At 43.5% G+C, this 13051-nt stretch overlaps 1 protein-coding gene across 19 annotated transcripts in view; it reads right to left on the minus strand.

Moving 5' to 3' along the window:
- The window catches only part of RAPGEF4 (Rap guanine nucleotide exchange factor 4), a 342806-nt gene that overhangs the window by 114368 nt on the left and 215387 nt on the right, over window positions 1-13051 (minus strand). For all 19 annotated transcript variants that reach the window (XM_085876078.1, XM_085876076.1, XM_085876077.1 and 16 more), the window contains 2 exons: window positions 8063-8141; window positions 7417-7570 (listed from right to left, as the gene is read on the minus strand). In XM_085876078.1, the coding sequence (XP_085732204.1) occupies window positions 7417-7570; window positions 8063-8141 (233 nt within the window). The remainder of the gene's footprint in view (window positions 1-7416; window positions 7571-8062; window positions 8142-13051) is intronic.

Genomic DNA, 13051 nt, shown 5'->3' on the forward strand with positions numbered 1-13051 from the left:
AGAGGATGCGGGAGGAAAGAGAGTGGAGGTGGGGAGGAGAGAGAGCAAGAGGAGGGGGATGAGAGAGAGGGGGGAGAGGGGGGAGGAGAGAGAGGGGGAGAGAGGGGGAGGAGAGAGAGGGGGAGAGAGAGAGAGGAGAGGAGAGAGGGGGAGAGAGGGAGAAAGAGGGGGAAAGAAGATTTGGAAGTCAACACAGAATTGAGGCATTGGGCTTTCTCACAAGTGGAGTCGGCGGTGGTGCCATTTGAAATGAGAGAAGGGATGGAAGGGGAGCATACACCAGAGACAGATTTGACAAGACCCCCAGGCTTTTAGAGGAAGGAGACAAACTTGAAAGTTCATTCTTAAGGTAGGACAGATGATATTCCCTGGCTCTCCTGAGAGTGGACACACACTTGTTGTGGGCTTTTTGGAATACACTGAGGTTGCCTTCAGTGGCATATGCCTTCCAGGAGCAGAATGCAAGTTGTTTTAAGGTAAATGCCTCATCACAGGATTCAGTGTACTAATGGTGGGAGGATGGGAGGATATTTGAAGGTGAGATGGGATGAATCTGTACATAGTTGAGCAGGTTTCTGTGGAAGTATTCCCAGGTTGAATTAATATCAGGGGTGGTAGATGTAGGATACCAGTCATGAAGTGAGTGTCTGAGTGAACTGCCAGACTCATTGGTGCTGAAGTTGTTCTCTGAGAATGGCTAAAGAGATGTTGACCTTCACAAGCAGATGATCAGATGAGGCAATTGGGGCAGAGGAAGAGCAAGATACATTGGCATGAAAGTTGGTCATCACCAAATCCAGAAAGGAAGGTTTGGCATTGGGAAAAATCCAGGTGGGAAAGTTTACAGATCGAGTCATTCCCATGGATTCACAGAATTCTTTTGCAGAAGGGCTATGGCTGGTGGGAGAGGTACCAACACCCAGCGAATTGGCATGGTGGCAATTGAAATCATCACACATGAGGAAGAGAGAGTTGGGATGAGTGGTTAAAAGTTGGTTCATGTCATCTGAGAGAGATGCAGATGGAGTCATCAGAAGATGCATATTTCTAAAAAGATGGAAATGTACTGGTCAACTACTGGTCAAGAAATAAGTTACTGGTCAACTACGTGCAATATATTTCAATGTAGTAAAGTGAGAGAGTGACTATGGATCTGCCAGGCTTCACGATCAGAAACAACCTGGCACGGGAAGACCTTTCCATGTATGTCTCCAAGGTCTACTGATGAATTCATTTTTTTTGTTTTTGTTTCTGTATACCTTATCAAGGCTCGAATGAGAGTGAACACACAACGCACAGCAAGTGGGGGGGGGGGGGTATGAGACAAGAGTGGTGTGGAAAGGACAAAACAGTGGGGAACAGAGAAATTAAGGGATCTGTGGAAGGGAGAGGGATAGAGCGGGGAACATGGGGGTACACAAGATGGACACCACAGGGACTTTCAGGAAGGAAAGCAGGGAATTTGAAGGAGGTGGGTTTGGGGTGGATTAACGGGGGTAGAAAAGATCGAGGATTTGGATGGGCGACAATAAGAGGTAGTGGTGAACAGCTGTTTTGAAAGCCTGGAGGGAAGAATGGGATTCAACAGAGGGAGGGAGTTTATTCTAAAGGCGGGGAAAAATAGGAATGAAAGAGTGAAGGTGAGCAGTGATTTTGCTACTTTTACCAGAAGGGGGTTGTTGACGGAGCTTGACTGCCCTGCGGAGATATGGTGGGAACGAATCGCAGACAGAGCAGGGGCAGGGGGAGGGTGGGCGAGACCGGAGAGGAGACGGTAGAAGACAGAAAGACCACCGACCTGCCTGCAGTAAGAGAGTGAGAGGCCCAAAGGCTCAGCCTCATTGTGGCAGATACCAATGATTCGAAATGCCTTGGTTTCCACTGCGTGAAGCCGAGAAAGGTGAGAGGCAGGAGCACCAGCCCAGAGGGGAGAGCAGTACTCCATAAGACTGTGGACGAAAGCTTTGTATGTAGTCAGGAGCTCAGGTGTGTCGAGGAAGAACTTTGCACGTCGGAGGATTCCCAGTCGGCGACTGGCTTTGGAGGCCAGGTTGGAAATGTGACTTTCCCAGGAAAGGTCATGGGAGATAATGAGACCCAGAAGCTTAAAAGAAAGGACTTCTTCCAGAGGATTGTTGCGAAAGTGGAAGGGGGGGGAGGGGTTCCAAATGGTTCTTTCGGGGAGACACAGTGAGAGTGTGAGATTTGTCCAGATTGAATTGAAAGACATGTTCCACTTGTTAGACCAGTTTGTGATTTTACCCAAATTTGCAAAGAGTGAAGAAGCTGCTGCTTGCTGGTCTGAGGGATGACAGATGGTACGGCAGATGGTGGAGTCATCAACAAAGAGATAAAGAGGATTTTCCAGAGAGTTGGAGAGATCATTGATGAAAACCAGAAGAAGAACAGGGCCTAGAACGCTACCTTGAGGAACTCCAGCCTGGACAGGAAGAGGGGATGAAAGAACTCCACACAAGGCCACATATTGGCTGCGACAGGAGAGGACAATTGCGAGCCATGAGTTGAGATGGCCTTGGATACCATAGGAAGAGAGTTTGGTGAGCAGAGCAGGGTGCCAGACAATGTCAAAAGCACACGATATGTCGAGGGATAAGACTCTGATTTAATGTCTGGCATTGAGGACCTCCATCCATTGTTGGGAGAGCAGAAGCAGCATATCCAGCATAGAGTGACCTGGTCTGAAACCAAATTGATGATCGGAAATCAAGCCATTGGAGAAGAGGAAGGATTTAATGTCTGAAGCGATGATGGATTCCACAACCTTGCTGATGATTGGGAGACGGCTGATTGGTCAGCAGTTGCAGGGATCTGTTTTTGCACATTTTTTGTGCAGGGCAGTAATATTTGCTGATTTAAAAGCAGATGACAGATACCTTGAGCAAATGAGAGGGTGAATAGAACAGAGAGAGGGTGAGCAAGACCAGAGGAGCATGTTTTTCGGACATGTGGGCTGATGCCGTCTGGACCGGTTGCAAAATCTGAGTCAAGGTTTGACAGCAAGCTCTCCACTTTGTCAGAAGAAAGGACAGAGTCCAGGGACAGTTGGGTGCGACTGGGTAAGGTGGGAACAGAAAGCGATGGGTTTCAGACACAAGATTTTGATGCAAACACCGAGTTTATGCATTCAGCCTTTTCACGTGCGGTATCAGCAGCGTGGCCTTTTGAGGTAAGCGAGGGGCTGGATGGGGAACATACACCAGAAACAGATTTGATTAGACTCCACCAGGATGTGGAGGAGGGAAAGAGGTTTGAGAGTTCAGACTTTAGATTGGAAAGATGTTGTTTTCTGGCTCTCCTGAGGGTAGATACACACTTGTTCCGAGCTTTATGGAAGGAACTGAGATTACCCTCAGTTGGGTTTGCTTTCCATAAGGCAAAGGCAAGTTGTGTCAGGACAACTGCCTCGCCACAAGCTTCAGTGAACCATGGCTGGGAGGAAGGGTAGGACAACGGAAGATGAGAGGGGATAGATCTGTGCATGAGAGAGAGAGAGAGAGAGAGAGAGAGAGAGAGAGAGAGAGAGAGAGAGAGAGAGAGAGAGAGAGAGAGAGAGAGAGAGAGAGAGAGAGAGAGAGAGAGAGAGAGAGAGAGAGAGAGAGAGAGAGAGAGAGAGAGAGAGAGAGAGAGAGAGAGAGGGGATAGATCTGTGAGAGAGAGAGAGAGGGGATAGATCTGTGAGAGAGAGAGAGAGGGGATAGATCTGTGAGAGAGAGAGAGGGGATAGATCTGTGAGAGAGAGAGAGGGGATAGATCTGTGAGAGAGAGAGAGGGGATAGATCTGTGAGAGAGAGAGAGGGGATAGATCTGTGAGAGAGAGAGAGGGGATAGATCTGTGAGAGAGAGAGGGGATAGATCTGTGAGAGAGAGAGAGAGAGGGGATAGATCTGTGAGAGAGAGAGAGAGAGGGGATAGATCTGTGAGAGAGAGAGAGAGGGGATAGACCTGTGAGAGAGAGAGAGAGGGGATAGATCTGTGAGAGAGAGAGAGGGGATAGTCTGGCATGATGAGAGGGGATAGTCATGTCACATGTGAGAGAGAGAGAGATGAGAGAGAGAGAGAAAGAGAAAGAGAGAAAGAGAGAAAGAAGAGAAAGAGAGAAAGATGAGAGAGAGAGAGAGAGAGAGAGAGAGAGAGAGAGAGAGAGAGAGAGAGAGAGAGCAGAGCATGGAGAGAGAGAGAATAGAGTCTTTGATGAAGAGAGAAAGAGAGAAAGAGAGAAAGAGAGAAAGAGAGAAAGAGAGAAAGAGAGAAAGAGAGAAAGAGAGAAAGAGAGAAAGAGAGAAAGAGAGAAAGAGAGAAAGAGAGAAAGAGAGAAAGAGAGAAAGAGAGAAAGAGAGAAAGAGAGAAAGAGAGAAAGAGAGAAAGAGAGAAAGAGAGAAAGAGAGAAAGAGAGAAAGAGAGAAAGAGAGAAAGAGAGAAAGAGAGAAAGAGAGAAAGAGAGAAAGAGAGAAAGAGAGAAAGAGAGAAAGAGAGAAGAGAGAAAGAGAGAAAGAGAGAAAGAGAGAAAGAGAGAAAGAGAGAAAGAGTGAGTGGTGGTGAGTGAGTGAGTGAGTGAGGGAGTGAGTGAGTGAGAGAGAGAGAGAGAGAGAGGAGTGAGAGAGAGCTGGGAGTGAGAGAGAGAGTGAGAGAGAGAGAGAGAGAGAGAGAGAGAGAGAGAGAGAGAGAGAGAGAGAGAAAGGTGAGAGGGAAGTTTGGAGGGAGAAGTATGATTGTTGCTTTGAGAGGAAGGTTTGAGAGTGGTGAGTTGGCACCGAAGTTGGAAAAAAAGAATGCTTGATGGAAGGCGAACATTCAAAGCAAACTGGGTTTTTATTTAATTTTTAGGTCAGAAATGCGATTAAACACATTTCTTGCTGGATGTAATAAAGGAGAATTAATGTAAGAAAATGGAGAGAAGAAATGCTGGAACAGTTGGATTTTTTAGGCAAGGTATGAATGAAAGGTCGAGTTGAGAGCAGTCTGTGGAAATCGAAGAAGAGTACTGAATTATGATCCAGTAATGAGCACCACCCATGTGAAAGAGGAGGATGAAGCATTATAAAAGATCGTTTTATGAGAGAGAGAGAGAGAGAGAGAGAGAGAGAGAGAGAGAGAGAGAGAGAGAGAGAGAGAGAGAGAGAGAGAGAGAGAGAGAGAGAGAGAGAGAGAGAGAGAGAGAGAGAGAGAGAGAGAGAGAGAGAGAGAGAGAGAGAGAGAGAGAGAGAGAGAGAGAGAGAGAGAGAGAGAGAGAGAGAGAGAGAGAGAGAGAGAGAGAGAGAGAGAGAGAGAGAGAGAGAGAGAGAGAGAGAGAGAGAGAGAGAGAGAGAGAGAGAGAGAGAGAGAGAGAGAGAGAGAGAGAGAGAGAGAGAGAGAGAGAGAGAGAGAGAGAGAGAGAGAGAGAGAGAGAGAGAGAGAGAGAGAGAGAGAGAGAGAGAGAGAGAGAGAGAGAGAGAGAGAGAGAGAGAGAGAGAGACACAGAGACACAGAGACACAGAGACACAGAGAAAGAGAAAGACACAGAGAAAGAGAAAGAGAAAGAGAAAGAGAGAGAGAGAGAGAGAGAAAGAGACAGAGAAAGAGAAAGACACAGAGACAGAGAAAGAGACAGAGAAAGAGAAAGACACAGAGAAAGAGAAAGACACAGAGACACAGAGACACAGAGACACAGAGACACAGAGACACAGAGAGAGAGAGAGAGAGAGAGAGAGAGAGAGAGAGAGAGAGAGAGAGAGAGAGAGAGAGAGAGAGAGAGAGAGAGTTCATCAGATCAGGTAATTGAAAGGTTGTCGAAAAAAATTGTGAGGTGAATGGTGAATTTGGATCGATAAACACAGTGGGTGGAAACAGATCACATGGTTACGGGAGAAGCACGTGGTTACGGGAGGTGTATAGTCAAAAGCGAATTTATTTATTTATTTTAAATAAGGATTGCGTAACATTCGGAAAAGGGAAGGTTGAAGTAAAATCGTGGAGGTGTATGGTGAATTTGGAACTGTAAACGCAGAGTGAAGCTGATGGATCGATAAAAGCTATCAGAAAGGGGGTGGAGAGAGATAAGACATGTGGTTACAGGAGGAATATAGATTTGAAAGGATACACGGAATATTATTTATTTTTGATGGATTTATGAAGGTTAGGTAAGATTCGGGAATGGAAGGTTGTCAGAAGAAATCGTGAAGGTAATGAAGAGAGTGGGTCAGCTCAAATAGAAGAAAGATGGTGTGCCGGCAGAAGGAGGAGGAAGAAGAAGAAGGAGAAGGAGGAGGAGGAGGAGGAGGAAGAAGAAGGTTCGGGATTCGTGGATATGCAGGGAGGAAGGTAGTTTTTTGGGGGGTTTTTTCCATTAAATTTAAGCCAAGAAACAGAGTGTTTAGTTGGGAGGGATGGGGGGCATTGGGAAAGTGGGGAAAATAGTAATTGAAGGTAATCCTGGAGAGAATACAAATAAAAACGATCGTACACTTAGAAGGGAAGGATGGGTAGGCCTCAAGGAACCTGGTAAGACAAGGTCAACGACAACTCACAAAATAGCACAATTTTTGAAACAAAACCGAACTAGGAACACACAGTAAACATGTAGGTGAGAAAATAAACAGTTAAAACGGGACAGATAACAACCGGAAACTTAACTTTGAGAAAGTCGGAAAAGACCCCTGAGAGAAACCTGCCGACACCCCAAACCCAGAACCGGAAGCCTTGGTATATTCTGCAGATACAAGTCCATTCTGAACCATCAATAGCTCAATACAGTGTACAAAGAAGGTTTTCATCCAAATTGGCAGGGAGTACAGCTCACCACATTGGGCTCAGGCAGCTGCTTCACATTTTGCTATGATGAAGACGGATGAATCAAATGCTGTTTCAAGTCTGTTTCTCACCTACTGGAGGCAGGATGGTGGCCAGTCCTTTACCACCTGCCCTCTGGTCTCGCTGCACCTGTCCTCTGGTCTCGCAGCATTCAAGGAATCCAAACCCCACACCCCACCCCCAGCTGCAAGCTTGATGCTTATCTCCATAACTCCATTCTATGGAACTCACTCCTTGTGTCTAATTACTCATGCTCTTCCTTCTAGTTCTTCAAAACAGCTGTAAGTCATCACCTTGTGATTTCTCCTGTACCAACTCCCAAGTTCTTCGAGTTTTAATAACCAGCCCATTACAGTACTTCCCTTTTCCTCCCTGGCACTCAAATTCTCATAATATAGTGGTTCTGTTAGGTAATTCCGATATCTTCCCTTCTACCCCTCATTCAGTTTATTAACATGCCAGTCTTTGCATGGCGATGTCTCCAACTTTGTTTGTCTTTCTCTCCCTGTTTGGTGAAGCATGATACAAAGCTTTGAAGACCAAAGAAAGAGAAAACAAAATGCAATTCTATAATTGTTACACTGAACCCCTTTTTCAAAACTACCGAACCTCAAGAAAGGCTGTTGCCATTGTATCTTCCTTCAGGAGGTCACTGTGTAATGCAGACCATTGCAACACAAGTTGGACAACACGTCGCTTGGTACCCAGGGCATAGTCGGCTTTCTCTTGTTCTGAGCCTTGCACCGCCGACTCTGCATGATAGGTTCAGTTGTAGTGAAGGAGCATTGCTGATGAGTGAGACAGAGATTGAAAGCACTGACCTCCAGCCAAATGCCTGCTTGTAAACCTCATTCGATCTTAAGATTTCAATTACAATATGCTGATATTAATTCAGTGTTTAAAGCACCCAAAGTATGAAATACAGCAAGACAAGAGCATCCAAGTAATACCGGCACATCTTTTTGGGTTAACTGTCAGTAAGCTTTGCCCTTTGACATGCTGATAGTGATGGGAACTCTCGATTATGCTTGGCAATTTTGTCATCAGCACTGCCGAGTCTGTTAAACAAATGTTTATGTTTTTTACCAATCTGGAGTGTTCAACTAATTCACGAGAGAGATACAGTTTAATTGGAAAAAAAACATCAATATGAGACGAAAGTAGACTTGCTGTTGATATAACTGGAGGTGATGAGAATTTTCATATCCAGAACTTCTGGTCCAAAGCTAATTATGTTATACAGACGAAAGGATATTGTCCCATTAATGCTGGACAGAGCTTCTTCAGAGGTATGAACACAGGATGTGTCAACAGGAAGTCTCCCAGGAATGTGTCTGCAACAAATATGAGGAGAAACACTTCAGCCACCCTATAAATTACAAATAGTTTTTTTTTTTAAAACGGAAGAACTTAATGTTCAGTCCACAAAACGTGTTCATAAGAGCAGGAAAGTAATATCCCGATTTACAAACATCTGATTTGCAAACTTTCAATCTTAAGAACTAAATTTTTTGACACCAAAAATTTGATTTGCGACCTCAAATCGTGACATTACAAACTTTTGTTCAACTTCAGTCAACTAAGTTTTCAACTACGAAATCAAAACACGACCTCATGATCTTTTAATCAAAAATTTTGATTGTGCAAGTTAAAATAAACACACATCTCGTTACAAACGAGTGCAGTGGCACTCGCTTCCATCTGGGATGATGATGTCAGAGCATTGCTTCCCTCATTCTCTCCCATGTGGCTATGTCCTCACGTTATAGACTGTATATATATATATATATATATATATATATATATATATATATATGTATATGTATATATATATATATATATATATATATATATATATATATATATATATATATATATATATATATATATATATATATATACACACATACATATCGAGGAAAATCACTCCCGATTTAAGAGCTTTTTCAGGAATGCAAGTTGTTCATAAACTGAGATATTACTGCATATTAAAAATAATAAAACGAGTAAAAATAAAAACTGCTGGCAGTGATGACCACCTACCAAGACATCTCGCTTTGATCAAACACATGACCCATGACCTCGAATTTATAAAACTCAATTCAGAATGGGATTAAAAAAAATTAAATTGAAATCAAATGGAAGATTAAATACTACATTGGAGTCATCAGAAGAAACTCGAAAAAGCAAAAAGCAAAGATGAAGGAATCTGGATAGGATTTGGGTTTCAGCTGCTACTCTTCTACCCTCAAACCCATACAGGCACAGACAAATGAGCCTTATTCAAAAAAAACACAGAAAGCATCTGAAAATGCAAAGCCCAGCCGCATCCACTTTGTACTCAAACGAAAAATGACGAGAACGAGTTTAAAAATTGTACGTTTTATTAATTTATGTTCTCCACAATCTCATAATCAAGGTTTGTTGAAGACTTGATGACAAAAGCTCAATTGGTAAAAATGCTATGGCCTGAACATACTGTTGCAGTTTTATAAACTGCATGCCATAATTGAAACGGACAAAGCACGTAGCCTCTTGGAATAGTTACTTCCGTAATGCACATTAAGAATAGCGCCTCTCCTATTGGGTTTATTATGAAATTAAATTCGTTGTTTCTTTATCTATCTCTCTAAGGAGAAGTGAATTCTTGCACTACTTTTTCTGTAATGCTCACTTGGCTGTGCCTGGATTGGTTTGAGGGTAGTGGAGTAGCGGCTGAAACCCGAATCCAATCCAGGTTCCTTCTGATGACTCCATCTTTCCTCTTTACTTCTTCGGGTTCCTTCTTGGTCTTCCATTTCATTGGGTTGGGTAGCTAATGCCCACTCTCAACCCATTGGGATAATAGCACATCAGCGTGCGATGACGTGTGCCGTGACTGCCATCATCACATCGGGTGTGCGTCATTTTACTGCCATGGCTCCTCAGCATGTGTGAATAACACCAGCGTCCTGGAGCCTTTGCCAAAGCCATGGTCTTATAAGCGCAAATCAAATTCCCATTTATTGTTTGAAGCCCCACCAAGTCCTTGTTTGTCTGTTCGTCTGTATGGGCATCTACCCTGTATGGTAATTTATTGCCGTCTACCCGTGTACTGTATTTTGTTTCCACATTCCAGTCACCTGAACACGACTAGTATATGGATCAGGACACAACATAGTCCCCCGGAAACTATTTCCCCCATTCTCTGGCTTTGAGCCATGGACATTTTTGGACATGTGGCGTCTGGGCATGTGGCGTCCCAGGCGCATGCGGGCAAAAGTGATTTCCTCATGTTAAATGTGGAGTTCCGCTCTTGGCGACAGCCGGAAGGGCCAACTGAGTGCATATCTGGGCGGGCATCAGAATGGGCGGGGCTGTGGGGGAATATCCCAATGGCTGGCATGGGGACAGCTCGTAAGATCTGACGTGGCCCAATAGCTGGTCTCAGTACATCTCGGAAGATCTAATGTGTGGCTCTTTGGCCGCACTGCCTCAGGGACTATAAAACTATGCCCAACACTCTGGTGTTCTCTGGTGTTCTCTGGTGTTCTCTGGTGTTCTCTGGTGTTCTCTGGTGTTCTCTCTCTCTCTCTCTCTCTCTCTCTCTCTCTCTCTCTCTCTCTCTCTCTCTCTCTCTCTCTCTCTCTCTCTCTCTCTCTCTCTCTCTCTCTCTCTCTCTCTCTCTCTCTCTCTCTCTCTCTCTCTCTCGTCGCAGTTCTGACAGCTCGTGGACCCTTGGTTATGGAGTGCAGTGTCGGGGCCATTCCGGAGAGCAGCAGGGAGAGCGGTATAAAGTTGGGGAGGTCAATGGTTCCACGTACGGTAGGCTGAGGCCACCCTGCCCCACCCAATTGTCTCCCCGTGTGTGTGGTTTGATGGGCACCCAGTCATGCTATCCAGAAGGTAAGGAAAATGTTAAGTTAAGTCTGCGATTTGTGCATTTTTTTTTTTTTTGCTTATTGTCAACACACACCTTGATTGCTTTTTGTTGCATTTCCCCTATTACTGCCCTGGTTGCTCTTTTACTCCATTAAAGCCCTTGAATTCCCTTCCCTCCATTCCCATACCCCACATTGCTCGTTGTAAATAAATTGCTTTGTTCACATTTTCTTTTCAATCTGCCTGTGTCCGTCCTTTCCCCTGATTGGTCCAGCAATTTCCGCACATAGATTAGCCGAGACATTATAATTCCCCAAATAATTGGCTCTCACCTGAGTCCTGTGTTGTGGTAGTGGTAAGCTTGGCTGACTCAATCAAGATGCAATAAAGATAAAATCAGCACAACTGCCGAGAGTGCGTTTCCCCGATAAGAAGATTGCGTGTCCCCCAGTTAAATGGTAGTCAGACGGAGGACACTGCGTCATGTGCTTAAATTGTTGGCGTTCGCAGTCGATTATCAACACGCCGCAACACGGAGTTATTCGTGCGAGATGGCCTCAATTCCCAGTGAGTCCGGGGAGAACCAACAATACCCCCAACCGAGTACCCCCGCCATCCCGGGTCCGCAACAATACTGAATATCAATGGTAAACAAGGATTTCGATTAAAACATTTCTGGCTGGTCTACCACTTGACTGATGACGGCATTTTCACAATCCATTATTCCCCATTGGGAGTAAAAAGAGATATGCCAAGTTTCAATTTTTTCTGATCAGCGATTTCAGAATGATAATGCTTTAATTTTTTTGCTTTTAATTCAGGGTGGCTGAAATGCCACGTGACCTATGATGTCACAATTATCATAAAATATTCTCCATGGGGGGTTGCTCCTATCCTGAAAGTTTTTTGTCAATCAGACAAGTGGTTACTCAGAAGAACAATGTTAAAAAATAACAGAGTTGAAAAAACAACAAAAGTTTTTTTTAAAAGGCTAAAAAATGGTCAAACAACAATAATAAATAAAACTCTGAGCAGTGATGCAGGGGCCCAGGCATCCCTTGAAGTCCAATATGAGGCAATTTCAAACCACATGACCTATGACATCATCATTAAAAGCATATATATTCCCCAGGGGTACTCGATCAAATGTGCCAAGGTTCACATCAATCAGTGGAACACTTTTGAAGAAAAAGATTTTCAAAAGAGGTTCACCTTTAATCCAACATGGCGGCCAAACAACATAACTGATGACTACCTGAAGAAATGTTTTTACATCATGGGTTGTCGATCATAATCTACCAAGTATCAAATCGATAGCATTTGCAGTTTCGGAGAAGATCGAGTTTTTATGTTTTTCTTTAAATGCAAGCTGGTTGCCATGGTGATTGCAAAATCAAAAGTTGGAAAAAAGAAGGCATTAGTTCCCATTTGCCCCAACATTATATGGGAAGCTTCAACTTAATCGGAACAGCAGTTCGGGAGAAATAGTTTTTTTTTTACGCGACACCAACATGGGAAAGTTCTCCAAGATGGCGTCACCTATGACATCATCAATTTTGTTATATTTTTCATTGCCAGACCGTGTGACCGATCAAAGCAAAATTTCACATTCAAGTTTGTATAGTGTTGTCGATGACATTAAAAAAAATGTTTTGCGTGAATCGGAAATTAGTTTTTTTAACCTCAACGTGGCTGGCAAACCGCTTCACTAATGACGTCATCTTATACATTTTTTTGCACCATGGGTAGTTGATCATAACCTGACAAGAATCAAATCCATAGCATTTGCGGTTTTGGAGAAGAAGATTATTTTAAGTTTTCACTTAAATCCAAGCTGGTTGTCATTGTGATTGCAAAATCAAAATCCGTAAAAAAATAAATAAATAATGCGCCAGCTCCCATTTGCCCCAACATGGGGCGTTTCAAATTAATCGGAGCAGTGATGCCAATGCCACAGCTTCCACAAAAAACTGGTGGAAAGAATCATAATAATGAATATACAGAAAACAATAGGAGACCAAGCATTTGTATGCTTGGTCCTCTCCTAATAATAATAATCAGAACAAAAACAAGTAGAGCTACATTCAAAGTACATCACCCCCATGCCAAATAAATCAATAAGGTATCCTCCAGCACACAACATTGCTGAGGATCCTTTGGAACCGAGCGATGCCGCTGTGCAGCACATGGAGAGAGAATTGAGAGGGAGTGGTGCACAATAATTGATTGATTAATTTATTAATTACATTGTTAAAATAAATAAATAATAATGGTAAAATAATTAATTTATTCATCAATTGGCTAATAGCATACCGAAACGTCCACCGTTTCATCCAAATCTGTAACTTTTTGAAAATTAAGTAATTAATCGAAAATTAATAAT

The sequence above is a fragment of the Eptatretus burgeri genome, chromosome 3 (assembly GCF_056783735.1).
Source record: "Eptatretus burgeri isolate ZD-2024b chromosome 3, Ebu_testis_v1, whole genome shotgun sequence".
Taxonomy (NCBI): Eukaryota; Metazoa; Chordata; class Myxini; order Myxiniformes; family Myxinidae; genus Eptatretus; species Eptatretus burgeri.